Raw genomic sequence first — 24,574 nt, 5'->3', positions numbered from 1 at the left:
TGAGGGGTTCTACTGGCAGCCACCGGGTGAGTAGATCCGTTTTAGTCCTGGCTCCTCCAGAGAGGCAAGCCATTCACTGGAACTTCAGATCCAAACCTAAGGACTTCACGTAACAAAAAACTTCAGAGTCTCCTCCAGGGTCCAGTAGAAAGTCCTGGCAAGGGTGAAGGGAGGAGCTGGTTTTAGTCCAAAAGTGACTGTCATAGTTCTGGGGAGAGAAGAATGCTCACAATAACAAGGGACTAGACTTTTTGTCTGAGGACATCACATTTAAATGAAAGGCTCGTGCCTGCTGCAACCCAGGAAAACCGTTGTCAACACATGCAATCTACTTAATAAAAATCCACAAGAGTTACTCGGCTATACTTACCCTCCCTGGAATTAGGAGGCAGAGACACTGAGCTCTATGACAGATTATTTTGTCTACTTACTTTGCACAAGTTTATTCCACTAAGGACCAGCAGCAATTTCTGACTGTTCCAATGATCTTGGAACAAAACTGTTTTTATCAGAGTATAGATTTTTCTATTTGAAAATACTCAAATCAAGGGAAAGACTTGAAAGTTAGATACCATATGATAAATTCCAGTCGGTTACGGTGGGAAAAGCCTGAACTACTCCCATCACTCTCAGGAAAACTTGCAACTTGAGAGATTCCATTTAACTTGTTGAACCTTTTTGGCAAAAGGGTGCACAGAACCAGCCTAAACCATCCACGGAACTTACATATAAAGCAACAAGGACAAAATTACTAACTTCACTCCTCCATTCATTTGCTTGAGGTGAATAACCCAATTATCAAATGAGTATAAACAAAGGAAGAAATTAGAAATGGGTAAAGAAAAAAGTCAAGTCTAGAAGGGGACACAGAACAGAGAATGTTACTGTACTTTAAGAAGGAAAGACAAACAGTTTTAAAAGTACTAATCGAAAAGATTTAATAAACAGGAAAACGTTAAAAGTAGAGAAAAAGGTTGATCTAAGAAGAGACAAGGGACAAAGTAAAGAGTCCCCAGGAACAAGAAGCAGGACGCATCTCTCTGGAATTCAAATCACAGATCTTAAATTTCCTCTGTAAATTTGGAAACAAGATCATCTGTTCAAAAAAAAAAAATCACAAATCTACTCTTTTTCTCATATTTGTTATTAAGTAAATAGCTCTATTTTCTCCTATTTGCCCAAGCTGAAAATCTTAATTTTTTGCTCCTAACCCAGGCTCCAGGCCTATCCAGCCGGTCTCTATTAAACCTATGATCTATCCAGTTTTCTTTATTCCAAATGCCACTTGCTTGGTCTCAATCTTTACAATTTCTTATATTACGGAAACTCCCATCTGTCTAACCATCCTCGCTCCAAACCACCTTCACACTACTGCCAGATAAATCTTTTAAAAACATAACTGTTTTAAAAATCCAAACCTGACCATATCATTTCCTACTTAGAGCCCTCCAGCCCTCAGAATAGACTATGAACTCCTTAGCATAGCCTGCAAGGCCCTCCCATTAGTGACTGCTGCCCATCTTTCTGCCCCATTCCTCATTGCCATCTTTTCTGCCCATCACACCCTAAACTACACTCCTTACATCTCCCTAAATCTCCCTGCTTATCTCATTTTGGGGCCTTTGTACAAGCCGCAAATTCTGCCTAACTTGTTTTTCTTCCTCTTCCCCTGACTAACTCTAAGTAGTCCTTCGAGATGCAACTTGGATGTCTTCTCTTCCAGGAAGCCTTCTGTCTATCCCACCAGCCCCCATCTGAGTTGGGAGCTCCTTACATCTTTTTCCATAACACAAGTTCCCGTAAGCAGTGTTTACACATGATGTCGTGATTATCTCTCTAGCTCTCTGCCTCCCTACCAGGTTTTAGCAGCTTAGAGGTAAGAAACATTTCTTAATCACCTTTCTATTGACTAAGTCACATAGCAGGTATCTGATAAATATTTTTTATCAGACTAAGAATGCAAGAAGGATAGGGGACATAAAGATAACGTGAACATATTGTACAGCCACTGCAGGAAACAGGAGAGAGAACAGAAACAAATCACGAAATTGCCTGATGCTCCTGAAAAGCTAGCTTACATAGGAATTCATGAATCTGCAAAACGTTCATCCAAATGAGTGTGTGATTTTTCTCTGGGTGTGCTCAGCAACCTGAATGTAGGAAAAAAATGGTGAATGGTTGGCCTGACCCAACGAGTATTATAAGGTCTGAGGTAGGATAAAGGAGAAGAGAAGTTGCAAGTGATGAATACAGAAGAAAGAAAATTAGTGGATACAGAGGGAAGACAAGGAAACCATTTGTCAACATTTACAATCTTATTTAATATATTTTATTATTCTGTAAGTTTTTCTCACTTTACATATAAATGAGATGCTTAGAACTAGAACAGAGTATATATTTAAGTTCAAAATCAAAGTTTTATTCTCAAAAAATATAGAGATATTCTGTGGAAAAGAGCATGGAGGGACACAGAAAAAAGAATCAATTATATTATTTAGCAGATTAGAATACAATTAAAATCCATAATGTAGTTTTACCTGAAATATCTGTAGCCTGTTGCTAGCTTCTTGGGGTGGTATATTTGGAACCATGGGCCCTTCCTGTAATAAATAATATAATCTCCATTTTAATTCCTAATCATATGTATTTATTAATTTATTTGGTTTATCTATTATTTCCTTTTAAATAAATATTATTTTTAATTTAAATGGTCTAATTTTGTCCTATACATGAAGTTTTCATTTTGTAACAGCTTTATTGAGATATAATTCACATATTATATAATCCATCATTTAAAATGAATAATTCCAAAAAAAAAGAAAATGTACAATGCAATGGTTTTGTGTAATGGAGTTGTGTAACCATGACCACAATCATTTTAGAACATTTGCTTCACTCCAACTTCCATTAATTTTTAAAGGACCTTGATATAGGTAATAAAATGTGTGACAAAATTTCATCCTGTATGAAGTTTGTACCAACAGAGCTCTGCTTCATTTCATTTATGATTATAAATGTTGATGCTATGGTTGTGCATTAGAATAACTGATATAATTATTTATTCTATCCTGAGAATAGCCTCCTTTCACTAATTCTTCAACCCAATATAGATATAGAGACACAAATAGGGTGAAAATTTGAAAGAAGCAATAGTCAGTCTCTGGTGGCATGAGCCACAAAATAGTTGCCAAAAGGACCCCAGATAGTCTGTATGATCATGAATATTATGGATGGGCAAAATAATAGGCCAGATTTTTGCTATAATGGAATGACTGGGCAATAAAATGTTGACTAATCCAACTAAAAGAGGTAAGTTTAGTACATGTAAAAAAAAGTGTTATATAAGTAGCACCAAGGGCATAGATATCTTAAGGATCTAGATCCATTATGACCACTAAAAAAAAAAATATTCTAGGGAAATATATCCAACTTCTGAGTTTAACATCAAAGAGGCCAACCATTATCAGTCATTGTACCAGACTGAGTAGTTTACGGGGATAACCAAATATGACTTTTATTATTTATCTTCCATGAAACTTTTCTCTAAGAGCTCTCTAAGCATTAGTGGAAAAGAAATCAGTTGCATAATGCCCTGGTATTACAGCATTTATAGATTCTTAGAGCCTTTTAACAACTGTATAACATTTTCAACTATGAGAAGTCTGGCCCTGAGAAAGAGCAAAACCAGACTCTTTGCTCCTTACATGATCTTCGAAGTTCTTGCTCCTTTTAATAGTTACATCTTCTAACTCCATAAAACATGCTTGAAAGAGTAGCTATTCCCTTTTTTGATAGCTGTGAATATGTAAATACAGTCTCTCACATACAATGTACGAATCACAGTATAGTTCTCAGGGTTCATTGCTTTCACTTAATATAAACATACCAGCAAACATTTTAACACACAGCATGCAAATATTTAAATTACCATCTCATATGCATCTGCAAAATTCATTACATCCTCACGAAAAACTTCCACAGACTCAAGCAGATTACTTTTAAATTGTGGCTGCACTTGAACTAGTTCATCTTGTACGGAAACCTAGAATAAAAAAGAATACTCAACATGAGAGTGAAAATAATGTATTAAAAGAAAACTACAATTCTATTCCAGCAAGTCTGTTATCCCACAAATGTTCTGTATGAACAAAGATGTCTCTGCAATGTTGTTTGTTTAAAATAAATAAAATAAATAAAATAAAATAAAATAAAATAAAATAAAATAAAATAAAATAAAATAAAATAAAATAAAATAAAACAACACAAATGTACCAACAGGAGATTCAAATCATTCTAGTTCATGACCCAGGAAGTAAAGCCACCTTTTCTAAATGCGGTTAGGAAAGTTTCCTGTCTGATCCATTTCAGGCCATCACTGTGGCCAGGGAAACAATTACTTCTACAGGCCTTCTGCATCACCTGCTATCTCTAGGGCCAGGCCAAAGTCTGCAGTTAGTAATCCCTAGTAGGTTCATATGGTTGTAGCGGTTGAAGCTATTCCCTAAAAGAAAGCGATATTATTCTGGGTATAAAAAAATGATAGCAAATGCCCTCCACAATGGTCTTCAAAGAAAGCTTCTGCTTAAACCTTCAATCATACCTAGCACCTAATTCATGCTTACTATCTGCCAGGCTTTTTATATGTTAACTTATTTAACCTTCACAACAACTCTGTGTGGTAAATACGAATATTATACCCATTTTACAGGTGAGAAAACTAAGGCATAGATTGGGTAAGTAATTTATTCAAGGTTCTAGCACAAGTACAAGGCAAGGTCAAGATTCAAAACTTGGCAGTGGGGTTCTAAGGCCCCTGCTTTTAATTGCTCTCAACAATAACATCTGTCTTGATTTGAACTACTTTAAGCTTAATAGTAATTATAGTATTGAATTGTCTCTCTCTACTGGAGGATAGGTTGGTGGCTTCAACACTAACAGTTGGAGAGAAAGAATAACTCACATGATTTTTTTTCCATTGAACAAGAGAAAGTTGGATTTCACCAAATGGAGGATTCCCCATTTCTTTTCTAAGAGTCACTCTCCTGACTAACCAGCAACCATTTTTCAAAACAAGCAATTAGCCAACACTTAACATGAATATAAATAAACATATATATTAAAAATATTTTATATACATTACTTCAAGTGAGCTTCATAACTGTGTATGTAATATTCCTAAAATATTTCTAAATGACCCCATGAAGAAATTTAGAAACAAAGGTTATTAACTTGCATAAGATCACCCAACTGGCTGACAGCAAAGATGGAGTCACAGTTATGACCCCAATTTTAAGCTCTGTGTCCCTGCTACTATACCTTGCTTTAATCTCAGTGACAAATCTTTCCATAAACAAGAAATTATAAGCCACTGTTAATTAATATTCACTAAAACTTTTTCAGTTTAATTAAAGAATTTGTGTTCTCCCTTGGAGTTCATTTTTAATGTTTAACTTGTGGTATGTAAATATTTACCTGGTTCAAAAATTCTTAGAGAGTGGCATAAGGAAATTTCACTTTGGATGATGAATGCACAATGCAAATATGCATATGACATATTATTAAATTGTACACTTGAAACCTATTGATTTTATTAACCAATGTCACCCCAATAATTTTAATAAACACAAATACACACAAAATAACTTAAAAATGCTCAGAGAGAAATATATACCTGTAAATGCATACATTAATAGAAAAAAGTTCTCAAGTCAGTAACTAATCATCCACCTTAACAAACTAGACAAAAAAAGAACAAAATAAACCCATAGAAGCAGAGGAAAAAATAATTTTAAAAATAGGGCACAAATAAGTGATATAGAGAACAGACTAACAACAGAGAAAATCCAATAAACCTAAAGTTTCATCTTTGAAAAGATCAACAAAATTGAGGAATCTTTATCTAGGCTACCCAAGAATAAAGAAAAAAGGGTTCAAATTACTAAAATTAGGAATGAAAGAGGGAATATCACTACCTACCTTACAGAAATAAAAAGGACTATAAGGACACAATCAACAGAGTAAACAGGCAACTACAGAATGGGAGAAAATAACTGCAAATCATGTATATAATTAAATGTTAATATCCAAAATATATAAAGAACTCCTTCAACTCAGCAACAAAGAAACAATCCAATTAAAAAATAGATAAATGACTTGAATAGACATTTCTCTGAAGAAGATACACAAGTGGTCAATATGAAAAGATGCTCGACATCATGTATCATTAGGGAAATCCAAACCTAAACCACAATTAGATACCACCTTACCCATTAGGATGGTTATTATTAAGGAAACAGAAAACAAGTGTTGGCAAGGATGTGAGAAAATTGGAACTTTGTGCCCTGTTGGTGAGAATGTAAAATGGTGCAGCAGCAATGGAAAATAATATGACAGTCCTCAAAAACTTAAAAAAAAAAAAAAGAATTACTATATGATCCAGGATTCTATTCCTGGGTAGATATCAGAAAAAAAAAAATGAAAGCAGGGACTCAAAAAGTCAGTCATATACCCAACCCATGTTCACAGCAACATTATTTACAATAGCCAAAAGGTGAAAGCAACCCAAGTGTTCACTAGTAGATGAATGAATAAATAAAATGTGGTATATACTAATAATGGAATATTATTCAGACTTGACAAGGAAGGAAATTCTGACACATGTTACAACATGGATGAACCTTGAAGACATTATGCTAACTAAAATAAGCCAGTCACAAAAGGTCAAATATTGTATGATTCCACTAAGATACGTAGTCAAATGCATAGAGATAGCAAGTGGAATGATAGGGGCTGAGGAAGGGAGAAAGAAGAGCTGTTGGTTAATGAGTATAGAGTTACAATTTTACATGATGAAGAAGTTCTGGAGATTGAATGCACAACAACGAGAATATCCTTACCACTACTGAACTACATACATTTAAAAATGGTTAAGATGATAAATTTTATGTTATATGTATTTTACCACAATTAAAAAAAAACACAGTACAAAGCTACAGGAATCAAGACGATATGGTACTGGTAAAGGAATAAACATACAGATCAAGAGAACAGAATTGAGAGTCCCGAAACAAACTCTTCCATTAATGGTCAACTGATTTTCAACAAAGGTGTCAAGATAATTCATTGGTGAAAGGATAATCTTTTCAAGAAATGTCACCAAGACAACTGGATAGTCACATGCTTTTTTTTGTTGGACCCAAAATTCAAAACATATACAAAAATTAACTCAAAATGTATCAGAGACCTAAATATCAGGGCTAAAATTATAAAACTCCTTTAAGAAAACATAGTAAATCTTCATGGCCCTAGATTATGCAATGGTTCCCTAGAAACGATACCAAAAATGTAAGCAACAAAAGAAAAATTAGACAAATTGGACCTCACCAAATAAAAACTTTTTTACTTCAGGAGACAGCATCAGGAAAATGAAAAGACAACCCACAGAGTGACAAAAAAATATTTGCAAATCCTTTAATAAGGGACTTTTATTCAGAATATGTAAAGAAATCTTACAACTCAAAAATAGACAACCAAAGTTTTAAAACAATCAAAGGATTTAAATTCACATTCTTCCAAAGAAGATATACAAATGGCCAATAAGTACATGAAAAAATTCTCAAAGTCATTAGTTCTGAAGAAAATAAAGTATTGGTATATTTGATGATACAGATAAACCTTAAAAACCTTATGGTAGGTGAAATAAGACAGTCGCAAAAGACTACATGCTGTATAATTCTATCTATATAACTTGTTCAGAAAAGGCAAATACATAGAGATAGAAAGTAAATTACTGGTTGCCAGTGGCTGTGGCGAGGGGGGAAATAAGGAATAATTGCTAATGGGTATGGTATTTCTTTGGAGGTGGTGAAAATGTTTTAACAATATATAGTGGTAGTGTCTGTGCAAAGCTATGAATACAGTGAAAATCACTGAGCTGTATACATTGAAATGGTAAATTTTATGGTATGTGGATTATATCTCAATAAAGCTATTGAAATAATATATATTAAGTTTTTAAAAAGTATGAAATGTATTTTTCTGGAGACAATGATTTAAGTAAGTCATTATAAGATAAAAAATAAAAACATAAATAAGAAATAAGAATTAAGTTTGTACTTACAGCTTTGCTCTGCAATTTGTTGAAAGAATATCTCAAGGTATCAACTGCTTCTGATTCCTCTTTGGTTACTTCAACTTCAAATCTGTTTAAAATAGCATAGGCTTCCTGTGGGGTGAAGGTGGAGTTCAGAAACATCACAAGGAAAGCAATTGCCAAATGATTTAGATGTCTTTTAGGAACACAGTCCTATGTCATAGAAGAGAGCATATTTCAGAAGAGTTGTTTCCAAAATGAAACATGTATATGAAGCACCTCTAGGTTCTCACTGACATTAGCATTGATGCTATAGTCAAGCCCTGAAATCTGCGTTTAATAAGTGTGTAGGTGATTCTGATGGAAATGTGGGCAAATCATATTGAGAAACTATCCTAGAAAATATCTCTGGAATCATTTTCTACCTCTCTCTCCTCCTTGATCTTGTGTCAACACCTTGCAAAATATTTTCTCATGCTCTATTAAAATATGGGCTTGCTATAAAAAAAAATGAAATGATGTGAAGATGCAGGAGATACTCTGAAAAAAAAGAAACTTGTATGATTAAAGAAATGGACTGGCAATTGGCTTTACCAAAAGAATTTATGCTAAAGAATTGAGCTTCTGCAGTCAGGAAAACAATGATATGATAATTCGTTAAATCCTGAGGAATGGGTCAGCATCCCAAATTCCCAAATACTAAGATTGTAAAAAGTAGTAAAGGTATAAAGTCCATTAGCTACCAAAGAGTATAAACTCTAAATGGGTTCAAGAAAGCAATGCTTAATTATGAGCACTGGGTGCCAAAAGGAGGCAGTGGAAGTGCCAATTCTCAAGGCACAGACAATAAATGATTTCATTGTCTATAGAGAATTTCAAAAGTAATAAAATGGATTAAGAGTCTTATTTCTATTATCACTATGAGTCAGAAATTCTAAAAAGTAGTTGTAAAATACTTGTAGTAGACAAAATGGACTCCCTAAAGTTGTCTGTATCCTAATCTCCAGAATCTGTGACTATGTTATCTTACATGGTAAAAGAGGCTTGGCAAGTATGATCAAGTTAAAGAACTTATTATTGGTGTGTGACATCAGAAGCATGGCAGAGTGAGAGATGTCCCCAGATCTCTACCCTTGAAATAACAATGAGCTGAATATCTAAAACTCAACAAATAACGCCCAACCTGTACACAAGCACATCTGAGCCAGGGATCTGCACATAAGAGCTATCAGAGGTTGGAACTGCAGGAGTCTGGTGGTAGATTGGGAGGTACCAAAAAGCTGCCTCTTACAGTAGGAGCTCCCTGCAGGAGGAAGGAGAGAGAGAAGTTGTGACGGGTTCCCTGAACATCCCTGCCTGAGATCTGTGAGAACCAAGCAGAAGCAAAGTCCATAGATAAGAGCATAAAGCAAAGCATGATTAGCAGAGAAGCAACAGCTGATTATTACTAGCTCCAGTTGCAAAACGTGAGGCTGAGCTACAACAACCCAATCCTCCAACCAGAGGCCTCCCCTCCACACCCCCCCCCCACCATATTTTCTAAGATAAAATACTGCGAAGTCCCACAGGTATTTAAGCAAATGCTACCAAAACTGTCACTAACACTGACGGGACTGAAACTAAGGGTAGCAAGCATGATTAAATATCTACCAGAAAATTAAAAAGGCATTATTTAGGCTTTATATAAAGCAAGAATCCAAGATGCTTAGATGTCACCTATAAGAAACCAAAAGAAAAACACCTTCTTTGCAACAAGCTAAAGAGAGACCTTTATATAACAACTCTTCTTTCTGGGAAAAAATAATAATAATCATAATACACTCCCATTAATGTCCAGAAGCAGAAAAAGTCTATTAAACACCATAAACAACCAAGGCGACTAGGCTGCTCAGAAAGAAAGAGAAAAATCTCCAGAAGATAGGCTTAAAGACATAGAAATATGAGACTAAAATGACAGAAAATTCAGGATGGTACTTCTGAAAAAACTCAGTGAGATCCAAAATGATTCATATCAATAATTCCAAATGTCGAAAAACAACTAGATCAGCATAATGAGTTCTTTAGCAAGAAGACTGAAACCCTCAAAAAGAACCAAATAGAACTTCTAGAGATGAAGAACACACTGAAAGAGCTGAAAAATTAAATAGCAAGCTTGGGAAATAGAGTCGACCAAATGGAGGAAAGGATCAGTGACATCAAAGGCAGAAATCTAGAAATAATTCAGAAGGAAGAAGAGAGAGACCAAAGAATGAAAAATAATGAAAGAAAAATACAAGAACTAGCTGATGCCATCAGGAGAGGAAACATAAGAATAATGAGTATTCCAAAAGAGAGCCAAAAGAGCAGGGACCAGAGAGCATTTTCAGGCAAATAGTTGATGAGAATTTCCCAAATCTAAGGAATGAAATGGAGCTTGGAATTCAAGATGCCAACAAAACACTCAATTATCTCAACCCAAAAAAGACTTCTCCAAAACACATTGTAATAAAATTATCAAAAACTAATGACAAAGAAAGAATTCTCAGGGCAGTCAGGGAAAATATGGTAACCTATAAAGGAAAACCCATTAGATTATCATCAGACTTCTCAGCACAAACTTAACAAGCCAGAAAGGAGTGGAATAAAATATTCAAACTACTAAATGAAAGAATCTACCAGCCAAGAATAATGTATCCAGCAAAGCTCTCCTTTAGATCTGAAAGAGACATAAAGACCTTTCCACACATACAGGAAATAATGAAAAGGATCAGCCCACCTAAAACAAAATGACAAAAAGATACATAAGTATGAGTAAGGTGACTAGCAGACAGAAGCAGAGTAGTGTAACCCTTATTAAGAACAGGGCATTATAAGCTTAAACAATAAGAAGAGATTTGCTATTGCAACACAGAAATGAATGTTCAGCATACAAAGGGACAAATTGAGACAACAATAGAAGAGCGAAGGATTCAAAGATCCAAATTTTCAAAGGGGAATGGAGATAAGGAACATGCGGAAGAAAATGGATTACTGTATATATATATATAATATAACTATCCTTTACATATATGTAATGATAACCACAAGCCAAAGATTCAGAACTGAATATAAGATAAAACAAGAAAGACCAGAGGGAAAATCCACAAAACCCAACCAAAATAAAAAGCAGATAAAAATGCAAGGACAGGAAGCAATGGAAACACTTAGCTACCAGAAAGCAAAAAAAAAAAAAAAAAAAAAAAATGGCTATAGGAAAACCTTATATTTCAATAATCACCCTAAATGTAAGTAGAATGAACTCACCAATAAAAAGGCACAGAGTTGCAGATTGGATTAATAAACAAAACCCAACCATATGCTGCCTCCAGGAAATACATCTCAGCTCCAAAGACAAAGTGAAAGGGTGGAAAATTATATTTCAAGAGAATGGCATTTAGAGAAAAACAGGAGTAGCAGGACTAAGATCAGACAAAATAGACTTTAAAATAAAAAAGAAAGATACTGAGGGACACTTCATAATGATAAAGGGAATCATATACTAAAAGGACCTAACAATTATTAACATCCATACTCTCAATCAGGGAGCCATGAAATATATAACAGAACTAAAAGGAGAAACAGACCAAAACACTATCATAGCAGGGGACCTAAATACCTCACTGTTGGATATGGACAGATCTCTCAAAAAGAAAATAAAGAATGAATGAATAAATGAATGACTTGATTATCCTGGGTTATTTGGGAGGGCCCAATGTAATCACGAAGGTCCATATAAGGGAAAGAGAGAGCAGGAGAGAGGAATTCAGACAGAAGCAGGGGTAGGGGCAATGCCATTCCTGGAAGGGGGCCCTGAGCCAAGGATTGCAATCAACCTCTAGAAGCTGAAGAAAGCAAGAAAGTCTTCTTCCCTAGAGCCTCCCGACATCTTGATTTGGGCCCCATAAGACTAATTTTCAGACTTCTAATCTCTAGAACTAGGTAATAAATTTGTATTGTTTTAAGCCATTAAGTTTATGGTAATTTGTTACATCAGCAATAGAAAATGAACATAGTCTCTCCCCTAAAAACTTCTGCTGCTGATCTACATTCGAACAGTTTACTATAAGCCTAAGTGGACTGCTCCCTTGTGCTGCCCATGATATGCCACTGGTCATGAGTGAGACCTATAACTGGTTTCTAAGGAAAGACAAAGACATTTGAGGAATCCGCCTAACATGTTGGGACTGATGTGAGAAACTGCAACCATTCCCTACCATAAAATGTTGGTGCTAGCAAAAAAAAAAAATGAACTGCCTGGACTAGTACAGCATCATTAATATATTAATATTCCTTTGTATACTGTTCACTGTTGATAATTGTCCAAATACCTTCAAAAACACCAATATCAGAATGGAGAAATAGGCAGACTGTGCCATAAAATAAATGGAGAAATACGTTAACAGAATCAACTTTTTAGTGTGTCTCTATTTTTTTTTTAAAAAAATGGCATTTCAAGAATGAAAAATGCAATGTCTTACTTCAATTGGTCCCAAAGTCATGTCCATTTGAATTTCATTATCGCGGATACAAGACAAGGCTTCCATTGCAAACCTGACATCATCTAAATCACGAATAGGTCTAGATAACTTTTTCAAGTAGTCATTAATAAATGCTATCATGTCTGACATTTTCTTTTTGTATTCTTCATTCAGATATCGACAGAGTAACATCTTCCATGCCTTAGCCTCAATTGATAAGGCCAATTTCATTGGCTCTGGTGAAGACAAGAAAAGATCAAAATATCAATACAACTGATGTTCTGAACATTTATAACAGCACTGTCCCAGTTAATAGTCACTAGCAACATGTGGCTACGGAGCACTTGAAAAGAAGTTAGTCTGAATTAAATACATTGTGAAGTTACTAGATTTTGAAGATTTCGCTCCCATCCCCATGAATTATGTTAAACTGTGCATGAGGACACTAAAAGGCTATGGAGAAGAATATCAGAAATTACGTCTAGCACTGTCCAACATGAACCTTGCTCTGTTTCTGGTCATCCCATTAGCAGCTTTCACTCATCTCATTGTCGTCTAGGTAACATCACACAGTGGAGGGTAATATATTTTTTATCTGCCAAACCTGCCCATTTTCTGTTACTCTACTCTCTTCCTCATCTACATGGTTAGAGAACACATATAACCTGACCCTCGACCTGGGCCTAGCTGATTGCCCTAGTCAATCCTGACCTTTTATGCACTAATTAGAATCCACTCTTGAGAGTTTGGAATGAGACAAGGGAGAGCCCTCTGGCCTGGGAAGTAGAAAAGGTCATGCACAGAGGGAAGAAGAAAGGAGAGCCAGAGAGAAAGGATTTCCTCATCTTCCTGCATGGTCCCTGGTTCTGGTCCATTCCTAAAGCCCAGTTGTATCTTGGATTCTGGGATATACCATTTTCCCCTAAACATAGCTCAAATGGGTTTCTGTCCCTTGAAAACAAAACAGCTCTAACTAGTCAATTCTACCTTATCAATCCCTACTCATTCCTTTCATCTACACTCGGTACCCCGAAACTCCCCAGCCCTGCCAAGCTTGAAACATAACTGCTCCCCTCCCAACTTCCAACAGGTAACAAGAAAGGACTAGGGAGCTGAGGACAGTGTAGCCTGAGAAGAAACACACAGCCAACCTGTTGATTGAGGCTGTGAGATTCTATCTCATGAGGTCCACATCTCCTGGGACCCCAGGGATTCAGTCCACTTTCCCCTTTCTTTATAACCATTGTCACCTATTACATTTTTTAGTTTCCTCTCTCTAAAATCAAGTACCTGGCCAACTAGAACACTGTGCTACAGGTGATTTTTTTTTTATTAAGGATCATAGTCCTAGCCACTATAAGGAAATAAATAGGACATTAAAATACTAGAGTACAGTTTCTAAAATGCTATAGAAGTTCTTATAATTATTGTCCCCGATATACAGTTTCTGATTGCTAGTTAATAATCTCCTCAATTATTTGTGACTCTTCTCCAAATTAAATCCCTTATTGACAGATATAATAGTATTCAATATTTATTGGACATCAACTATCTACCAGGAACCATGCTAAGTGTCTCATATAAAGTAGTTAATGAGGTGGACACTGTCACTGTCACCAGCAGAAGAGGGATCAAGTAACCTTGGAAGTCAAATGTGAGAGCCACAGTTACACTGATTCCATGAGGATAGATCTGAAAATCTGCTTAAAATGGATAGTTAATGTAAAATAGTCATTCAAATATCTTCGGAGAATAAAATTTTCTCACAAACTTAAGATAAGAATGATTGTACCTTCATAACCATGGCAATAAGTAGCCACCACACCCAGTTTTAAGCCTAAACCATAGACCAATTCACTTTAGTGCACATACTTTTGCAAGCCAATCAGTGTCAGCCCCTTTCTTCTGAATGGAAACCAGTCAGGAGGAATATAATAAGCCTCCATCTAAATGTCAACCAACAGAAAACAGTGTCACCTGAGCAAGCATCCTTCTACAGATGATGTTAACCTATTCAGGCACACAATCCTTAGACTCCATGCTGCCCAGCTACCCTGTATGAGACTGGCAGTCTGCTCTGTTGGCAGCACTGTGCCTGACCAACCTCTCCCTCACTACAGTAAGCCATAAAGTCACCTTGGGTTTTCTATTTCAGACATTAAGTGGTTGTCCCAACATCCTTTGTACTCTAATCCCAAATGGATTCACTTCTCAGGAGACCTCAAACTGACTTTTATCTCAAGTATACAACCCACTCCTCACAGTAACATGAAAAAGAGTTTTGCCCATACTTTTAGTTATTTGACTGCCAATAGAGGAACTGTGCAGAATGTTAAGTGTATTAAGCCACCTTGGTATAATATTATATGTAAAACATATAATAATATATAACATACATACATAATGCATATATAAACAATATCGGTGGTCCTGAAATATTTAATATTTATAATATTTACCAAGGTAGCTTAATAACTGCTTTCTAAAGTAACATTTCATGTGAAAATACAGATATTTTACAGAATGTTTTTTAAGTACCTGTATGCAGTTCAAGTGCTCCTACAACAATAACAGGCTTCAACTCATCAATCTCCTGTTCAAAAGTAGCATAGTGCAGAATTTCTGATCTGATTTCGGTCAGAGAGGGGTTGTTAGCCAAAAACTCCTGTAGTAAGGAAACAATCAATACTTTCTTTAGCTTTTTGACAGTATAAATCTGACACTTATAATAGTTAAGTTAGAAAATCGCATTTGCTTACACACTTTCCACTTGTAGGTATTATCAGGCCAATGGCTCGGTAGGGAAAGGAATAAATTTATAGTACTAAAAGAGGAGGCTATGTGAGAGAATTTCACAAAATAGCATAAACAGTTATTCAGAGTTCTCAAATTACCTTGAGTCTCTAACCAAAAATATAGCCGAATCTAGGTCAGTGTCACACACCCTTGAGTACCTGGCCTCTAGACCTGTCTGTAACATCACTGATACTGAATTGTTTAAGCTAATTAAGCACAACCTGCCTGAGCCTCATTATTATCAATTGCCTCAAAGGGTCCATGTGAGAATTACACATGATATAATATGTTAGCTGCTTGGCATTTATAGGCTCTTGACCTCTGCTCATGAGTTCCCGTCACCATCACTGATATTTTCTTGGTGTTCCCGCATAAATTGGATATAAACAATTCAAACGCAAACTGCATCAGAAGTAGCAGAAACGCACCTTCACTTTCACGTCTCGGTCCTCCGTCCAGAGTGTCTTGTATTTTTGAAAGTCCTGCAGGGCCTCATGAGCCACCTTTCTTAGAGAATTCACAGAGGAAGAAAGGAGGAGGACCAACTTGGAAATGTCTTTGTGCTCCGCTACACCAGGATAAAAATTCTTCAGCTTCCTTGCAGGAATTATTTCTTCAAAAGATTCTGAAAAACAAATGTTTTTATATAGAGATAACTTGAATGTTAATATTCGTATTAATATATTAATATTCAATTTTTAATATTTACAGATTTTTTTCAAGCTGTATTTTCTTAAAAGACTCCCCCTCCAAGTAATTAAAAGCTATTCTCTTCCTATATGCACTTATTCTTATTAAGCTATTTTGAGATCTAGGTTTCTTTAATGTGAAAAAACTGTTATTCCGAGGAGAGAACTAAAAGACACTGATTAAATCCCTCCAAAAAAAAATTTTTTTAAGTCCTCCAAGGAAAGGAACTGCTACTGTCCAGAATAGCATGTTGGTTAAAGGGGAGGCACAGCATTTATTACCCAAATAACCTTAGGCCTGTTATTTATTCTTCATGGAGATACTTGTGAGAATTAAATGAGACACTATATGTTCATCTTCAGCTCAGCATCTTGTATATAGAGATCATCCAATCACTATTAACCACCACTATAAACATCTCTTGCCAAAATCTGGTCATGTCACTGCCTTGATCGAAATTCTCAAGTATTCTCCATCAGAGACCATACAGATACTATTGTTTGGCCCAAACAGTGCCTTACTTTTTTAAAACAGTTGTTAACAATTAAAAACCATGGCATTTCATGCAAAATTCCATATTTCCTGCTTGTTTTCTTACATGGTTTATTCTGGTAGTACAGGCCCACATTACTGTGTGACACTGATCAGCTAAAGCCGAGTTATGTCTCTAAAAGGGGTATTCCAGCTGAATTTACCACAGTATTCTCTCAGGCCAGTCATTCATTTGTTCTTTTGAATTGTATTTAATCACAATTAAAGCAAAAGAAAAGACAAGAAATTGGCTTAATTAACTAACCAATGTTGCATATCTCAGTAGTTCTATGTGTTTTACTGCAGAGAAATACTCCATTGTGTAGATAGACCACATTTTGTTTATTATTCACCAATTTGGGGTTATTATGAATAATGCAGCTACAAACATTCACATATAAGTCTTTACATTGATATATGATTTCATTTCTCTTAAAATCCTAGGGGTGGAGTTGCTGAGACAACTGGTAAAGATATATTTAACTTTTCAAGGAAGTGCCTAACTGGTTCCAGGGTGGCTATACCTTTTTATATTCCAGCCAGCAACACATCAGAGTTCCAGGTTCTTTGTTAACAATTGACATTATGAATTTTTAAAAATTTTTGCCATTTGAAATGGTGTATAGTAGTATCTCATCATGGTTTTTTACATTTTCCTAACACCCAATATTGTAGAACACCTTTTCATGCATCTATTAGCAATTCATATACCTTCTTTGTTGAATTACCTAATCTTTTGCCCATTTGGGACACGAGAAGGTCTTCTTATTATATAGTTGTAAGCATTCTTTATATATTCCGAATACAAGTACTTTATCAGATGTCTGATTTACAAACATTTTCTCCCAGTCTATGGCTTCTCTTTTTAATTTTTCTAATGGTGTCTTTTGAAGAGCAAAGGTTTTCAATTTGAATGAAGTTTAGCAGTTTTTTTTCTGTTGGGATCCATGCTTTTGCTGTCATATCTAAGAAATATTTGTCCAAACCTAAATCATAAAAAGTTTCTCTATTTTTTCTCTTAATTTTTTATAGTCTTAGTTCTTCTAAATTCACTTTGAGTTAATTTTTATGTATGGTGTGAGGTAAGGGTCCAATTTCTTCTTTTGCATACACACACACACACACACACACACACACACACACAAATAATTGTTCCAGCACCATTTGTTGAAAAGATTCTCCATTATCCCATTAACTTGACTTGGTATCTTTGCAGAAAGTAATTGACTCTAACAGTTTATTTTTGAATTCTCTATTCTTCACTATATATCTCTCCTTAGGCCAGTATCACACTAGTTTGATTACTATAACTTTACAGTAAGTTTTGATATCAAGTAGTACAAGTCCTCCAGCTTTTTTCAAAATTATTTTCAAAATGGTTTTTGCCTATTATAGATCCTTTTAATTTCCTTATTCCCTATTAAAATTTTAGGATCAACTTGCCAATTTCTGCAAAACAGGCTTCTTGGACTTTGATAAAGATTTCATTAAATCTATAAATCTGTTTTAGGAGAAATTGTCATTTTTGAATTTTGAATTTTGAATTCTGGGTCATATGGTAGTTCTATTCTTAATTTTTTGAGGAACAGTGACTATGCCAATTAACATTCCCACCAGCAAGGTATGAAGTTTCCTTTTTCCCCACAAGCGCTCCAACACTTGCTATGTTTTATCTTATTGTTAATAACCATTCTAATAGGCATGAGGTTTTGTGGTTTTGATTTGCATTTCCCTAATAACTAGTGAAGTTGAGCATCTTTTCATATGCCTGTTGGCCATTTGTATGTCTTCTTGGGAGAAGTGTCTGTTCAGGTCCTCTGCCTATTTTTTAATTGGTCTGTTTGACTTTGTGTTGTTGAGTTGTATGAGTTCTTTATTTTGGATATCAGCCCCTTACTGAAGATGCTGTTTGCAAATATCTTCTTCCATTTGGTTGGTTTTCTCTTTGTTTTGTTGATGGTTCCTTTTGCTGTGCAGAAACTTTTTTGTTTGATTTAGTACCATTCACTTATTTTTGCTTTTACTCCCCTTGCCTTTGAGGTCAAACTCATAAAATCTCTCTAAAACCAAGGCCCAGGAGCAGGCACAGTGCAGTGGAAGTCAATTTTCAGCTCACACCAAAATACCAAAACCAAGTCATCATGCACCAGGCCTGATATTTTTTTGTCTTCCTTTAGCTGGTTGCAGGGAACACCCGTGAGACTATGTAAGCTGAGAGAGCAGTGCTGGTGCAACACAGAAAGATGGCGTGGGGGTCTAGACTACCTGTTCATGTAACTTACATGGTATCTTATTTTTAAGTTGCATTTTCCTGGTTACCAATGGAGGCCATATAGTTTCAGAAAAATAGTTTGACTTTTTTTTTTTTATTTAGATTCCATATATAAATGAGATTATACAATATTTTTTTCTGTGTCTGGCTTATGTCACTTAGCATAAAGTCCTCCAGATTTATCCATGTTGTCACCAATGGCAGGATTTACTCCTTTTTAAAGCTGAATAATATTCCATTGTAAAAAAGTTGAACTTATAGTAACACAGAGTAGAATGGTGGTTACCAGAGTCTGGGAGTGGAGGAAAGGGGAGGTATCGATCAAAGAGTACAAACTTTCATTTACAAGATGAATAAGTTCTGGAGACCTTATGCTCAGCATGCTGATCTAGTTAATAATAATGTATGCTTGAAATTTGCTAAGAGAGTATATAGTTCTCACCACCCTCCAAAAAAATGGTAACTATGAGAGAAGGTAGATATGGTAACTACTTTGATTGTGGCAATCATTCACAGTGTATATATATTTCAAGATATCATGTTGTATTCCTTAAATATATAAAAAATTTTGTCAAAAATAAATAAATTTTTTTTAAATGTGGCAGAAGAGCAAAGAAAAAAGAAGAAAAAATTTAGCTTTCTATACAGAAAGTGTCCAAAAATGTCCCTGGACTTTGGGGTCAGTGTCATATCATATTCATAATTACTTAAGGGAATAGCTTATAAGTATTTTATGTATAAGGAACACATGACCCAGATCTTCTAAGCACCATGTTCTAGCAAACTAGGTTTATCAGACCAAATACGAAGGTAAAAGTAGTACTAACACTAAGGTTTGTTTGAATTTTTTACTTTGAATCTAAAATTATGATAGTAGAACAGTGATAAAAATCCTTGTTCACTTGTGACAAAAATTTGGAAAGAAATGTCTGCGTGTTATGCTCAAGATGGAAGATGGAGAACACTAGTTTTTTTATATAAAATTTAACAAATAAACATAGAAAAGTGACTTTTAAAAATATGTATATGCCATCGTACCCAGGAAGAATCAGAAAAAGCACTTATTAATTGTTATAATTCTAAGATTCTATTGATCTGAGATTTGTTTTAACATTCTTACTCTCTTCCTTCTTAAACTGTTTTCCTGTACTTGGATGGGTAGGGTCAGCAGTGGTCCAGGAGGGGCTACTAGAAATGACAGGCTTGATGTGACGGGTCTGCTGTTGCCCCCAGTGAGCCACTCCTCTGCTGACCTCTAGGGTTAACTGTATCATGCGGTTAATGGCTTGCTGAATGTCATCCAAACTAGGAATCATTACCTGTAGAAAGAAGAAAAAACAAGTTCCTGGCATGGCACTGCCAGCACACCCCCCACCTCTGATTCTCTCCAATCCCATTCCTCACTGAGTGGGGCAAGCCCCAGCTGGCTAAGGAAAAGGCTGCTTTGAGGAGAGAGATGTGAGAGAAGTGCAAACTGCATGCAGACTTTATCTTGGAGGTTTCCTGTCCCGTCAATTCCTACAAGAAAAACAGTCAAACATAGTACTTGTGATCCTTTCCCTGTGAGGGTGGCTGGATGCAGCCCAAAATTGTGGACTACATTTTAGACGTCCATGAAGCAAAATAACTGAAGAAGCTATACCGCCAAGATTCTGACCTCAATTCTTTGAAATGTGCCAAATAAGCAAAGAAGGTGTCCTCCAGGAGGCCAGACTGGGTAGATGTGGTATTAGACGAGTCATAGGTAGTCCCACCTGGCCTTATTCCTTGGCTCCTCACAAAAGGCACTTCAGTCATCCTCTGTGACTTGGGGATGCAGATGCCAATAAGCAGCTGGAGTAGTGGTAGAGATGAGACTCATGGGGAAAGTGCAAGGGATCTGCAGTACTCAGGGCACATGCTCACGCTCTCGCACTCGCTCACTCTGACTCTGTCTCTCTCTCTCTCTCTCTCTCTCTCCCTCCCCACCTCTCCCTACCATCCCTCCCTCCCTCCCTGTCTTTCTTCCTGCCACCATTAGGTGGTTGCCTCATGAGCGTGTATTTGTGGTAGGGTTGTGAACTCCTAAAATGGTCTTATGTAAATAATTTAATATTTGAAGTAAGAAAAAGCAAGATTTTTAGAATACTTCCTAATTGATGGCTGAACAGATGCTTAACTGTTACACCAATCTAAGTACAGCCTTTTCCTTAGCCAGCTGAGCTCTGCAGAGCAATCTTTTTCTTTTAGGATAGGAAATATTTATATTTAATTGTTCAAGTCACTAAGAAGAATTGAGAAGTACTATGTAATCAATATAATTAACTAATTTATTTATTATTTTCAAAAACAAAGATAAAAGATTGCTGCAACCTTTTTATTATAGATATAAATGTAACATTTTGATTTTTTCAATACTGAGATAAAGTAAAAAAATACATAGGACTAAGAGATTACCATGACGGTTCAGTTCTTATGCTATCCTTCTCAAGTAATTACCAAAATATCATGCTTTAAGTTGACTATTTAATAATACTTACTACATTAGGAATCGCAAGATGTACTTCAGTTTGTATAAAGGAAATAACATCTTCTGACCGCTTTCGTCCATAAAGGCTATAACAAGATGAACATTTAGCTGATAAATTTAACCTATAACTTCATAAATCACTTGTTATACTACAACGCTCAATGTGAAAAATAAAGGCCATTTTCAAAATGCTGAATTACATGAAGAAAATGTTATTTATAATGGAATCATAATTTCGAGAACTAAGAAAATAGTGATTTAATATTCTTAGAAGTAAAATATTAGTCTCATATACATTTTTTAGTATTTTATTGTTCTCTCTCAGCAATAACCATTTAATAATGTTTACCAAAAGCACTACTTTTTCACAGCCCTATAACAGATGTTGGACAAGGTCACCAACAAAAAGCATACACCTTCATATACTTTTTTTATACATACTTTTTTGAAAGATTAAACAAAACATTGTTGGTCAAAGTCTTCCAAAAACTGTCTTTTAAAACAATATCACTCATGTTCAGACAGAAATACAGACATACGGACATATGAGTGTAAATAATGAAGGACACGTATTAAAGCTGCAAATTAATTTGGTTATCACTCTCTACCTTGACCTATGTCCCCATACCAGATAAAATTATAATAAATGCAAATTTTCCATAGCAAGAAATGCTGATATTACTGAAAAACTATGCTTTCAGTTATATTTACAAGCAGATGGGGGGAGGGGGAGACGACAAGAAACATGAAGCCTCCACAGTTTAAAGCAGAGACCCAACTTCAGCACTCTGGACAATGGTTCCCAGATGAACCTATCAATGCAAGAAACTCTTTGAACTAAAAGCATGCACACAAACAAAGAAAAAAACTTCTCATTCTTAGTCTTGCTGTGACATTCAAGATGCAGCAATAAAGTATAAACTGTATTAAAAAGAGCACAATCTGAGAACAAGAAAGAGTTTTGTAAAGTATAAGCAAAAACTGAAATAAACCAGGCAGTAAATAATGAGCTAGATTATTCAGTAAATTATCTGATAAGTAATGATTAATGTATGCCAGGCACTTTTCCAAACACTTTCCATGTATTAACACATTTAATGCTCACATTAACTCTATGAGGCAGATCCTGTGACTATTATTTTTATTTTGTAGATGAGGAAACCAAGGCAAGGAGAGTAACCTACAGAAGGTCACTCAGCTCAGAGATGTTTTACTACCTAGGTCCATTGTGTCAATCCTACATATAAAAACTTAAAGCACAGCTCTTCTCTAATCTTAAGAATAAACTTGTTTTATCATCTTGAAAAGTTTTTCTGTGTGTTCAACAGAATTAATGGGGAAAAATGGCCTACATCTAAACATGTAATTTATGAATTTCCAGAATAAGGTATGAAATCCTGCAAGCATTGAACAACAGGCTGTTACTTAGAAAAAGAAAATTCAATTAGCTGCAGAACTTGAATCTGAAATGGAAACGAAAAAAGCCAATAAAACAGTTTCATAGAGTATGAAAGAGAGATGGTGATCCAAGTTGGCCAAACTAGCATTCCTGTGTGAGAGTAAGAGAAAGACATTTGCGACAAGGAGAATTTCTAAGTCTTACAGTCATGTAAACGTCTCCCAAAATTATTTAAGTGCTGTAGCACTTGTAAATCGATGTGGCATAATGAGTTCAGACTTCAAAAATGCCTCTTTGTGCCAAATACATCATAATCACAGATGGAATATAAAGGATGTGAGACTATGCTCAAATACAAGATAAGCATCAACATGAATCAGAAATGGATCAGAAACAAACAGCCTGGCACGGTTCTGTTTAGAAAACAGTGACAGTGGGAGGCTAGCTCCCATGGCCTACAGGGGACTGGAAGCATTTTATGTGAGATGGGACCTTAGCCAAGCTTGCTAACTGAAGCCAGCGAATAAAGTGATGTACCCCCACCTGTAAAGAGAGGTAAAATAACAACAAAATTAAGTCCATCAACCTACTACTTGCAGCTATAGCTTTTCCACAAGTTATGAGTCTGGGGTGACAGAAGCAAATCCACAGCATTTCCAGTAAGCAACTGAGCAGGGCCACTTGTTTGCTCCCTAGCTGAACCTGCAATATCCCAGGATCTCTTCAAGGGGCAGGAACTGTGAACTGATAAGACCTGGTTCTGTATTCAAGGTTACAAGGGTCATATGCGGGCTTAAAAGTGAAACTCCTATTTAGGGAGAGAGGAAGGAGAGAGAAACACACAAAAACAAACAAACAACAATCTTTTACTCAAAGAGGGACTACAAACTAAAATCTCAATAAGCATGAATATATCTAACAGTAAGAAAGAGAACTAAAGAAAATAGTAATTGAACCAGACACTTGCTCAAGATAAAATTCAATAACAAACTCTAAAATAAGTATACTGAGAATGTTCAAAGGGATAAATGAAGGCTATCTTTCCCCCGCCCCCCCAAAAAAAACAATAATAAAGAATTGCTAAACTAAAAAGGCAGAAATGATCAAATATCTGAAGGATAAGAAAAAGTATTCATTGAAATATTTAAGATGCAATAGATGAGATCACCTTTAGACTAGATAAAGAGATGTTGCCCATAATGTAGCCCAGAAATTCAAAAAGAGACAAAATATATGGCAGAGCAGTTAGAAGATAGGGAGGAGAAGCCCCAGTATTTGAGATGACCGCACATCCAGTGTGCCCAGGGTAGTTCCTGGTTTGGTCTGTCCAGACACTTCATCTAAATAGTGCTCCTTCACTCAAAAGAGTGTCCTAGTTGGAACAATAAATTATGTGGTTAATCCAGGCAAGATTCAGCTACCGGGAGTTCCATAAGAAGGGAACAAAGGCAATGTCCCAGGAAATCCCCGAGGGTGTTCCAGGATTAACAAATACAGTAAGCCCTCAAATAGAAAGGCATGCCTCGAACAAAAGAGAATTAAAGACAACCCTACACAGAAAAATAAAACTATAGAACATCAAGAATAAAAAACAATCTTCAGTTAGGCTCACTGCAGACTTCTCATTAGCAACAGATAAGTCAGAAAAAAAATGAAGTACTTTCAAAGTGCTGAGAGAATAAACAAAAAAATGTTTATGCAGCCAACCTCGTCATGAAAGTATGAGAGCAAAAAAGGGCATCTTCAGACTTAAACATACTCTCACACACTCTCAGTAAGGAACCAGTGG

General features: G+C 35.7%; 1 protein-coding gene across 7 annotated transcripts in view; it reads right to left on the bottom strand.

Moving 5' to 3' along the window:
• The window catches only part of DNAH8 (dynein axonemal heavy chain 8), a 304,884-nt gene that overhangs the window by 192,791 nt on the left and 87,519 nt on the right, over window positions 1-24,574 (bottom strand). For all 7 annotated transcript variants that reach the window (XM_036217561.1, XM_036217559.1, XM_036217568.1 and 4 more), the window contains 8 exons: window positions 21,397-21,472; window positions 19,998-20,196; window positions 15,813-16,009; window positions 15,127-15,253; window positions 12,589-12,824; window positions 8,120-8,224; window positions 3,929-4,042; window positions 2,538-2,600 (listed from right to left, as the gene is read on the bottom strand). In XM_036217561.1, coding sequence (XP_036073454.1) covers window positions 2,538-2,600; window positions 3,929-4,042; window positions 8,120-8,224; window positions 12,589-12,824; window positions 15,127-15,253; window positions 15,813-16,009; window positions 19,998-20,196; window positions 21,397-21,472 — 1,117 coding nt within the window. The remainder of the gene's footprint in view (window positions 1-2,537; window positions 2,601-3,928; window positions 4,043-8,119; window positions 8,225-12,588; window positions 12,825-15,126; window positions 15,254-15,812; window positions 16,010-19,997; window positions 20,197-21,396; window positions 21,473-24,574) is intronic.

This window comes from Rousettus aegyptiacus, unplaced genomic scaffold (assembly GCF_014176215.1).
Source record: "Rousettus aegyptiacus isolate mRouAeg1 unplaced genomic scaffold, mRouAeg1.p scaffold_m13_p_1, whole genome shotgun sequence".
NCBI classification, from domain to species: Eukaryota; Metazoa; Chordata; class Mammalia; order Chiroptera; family Pteropodidae; genus Rousettus; species Rousettus aegyptiacus.
Note: the sequence above shows the minus strand (reverse complement) of the source record. Positions and strands in the feature narration are given on the sequence as shown.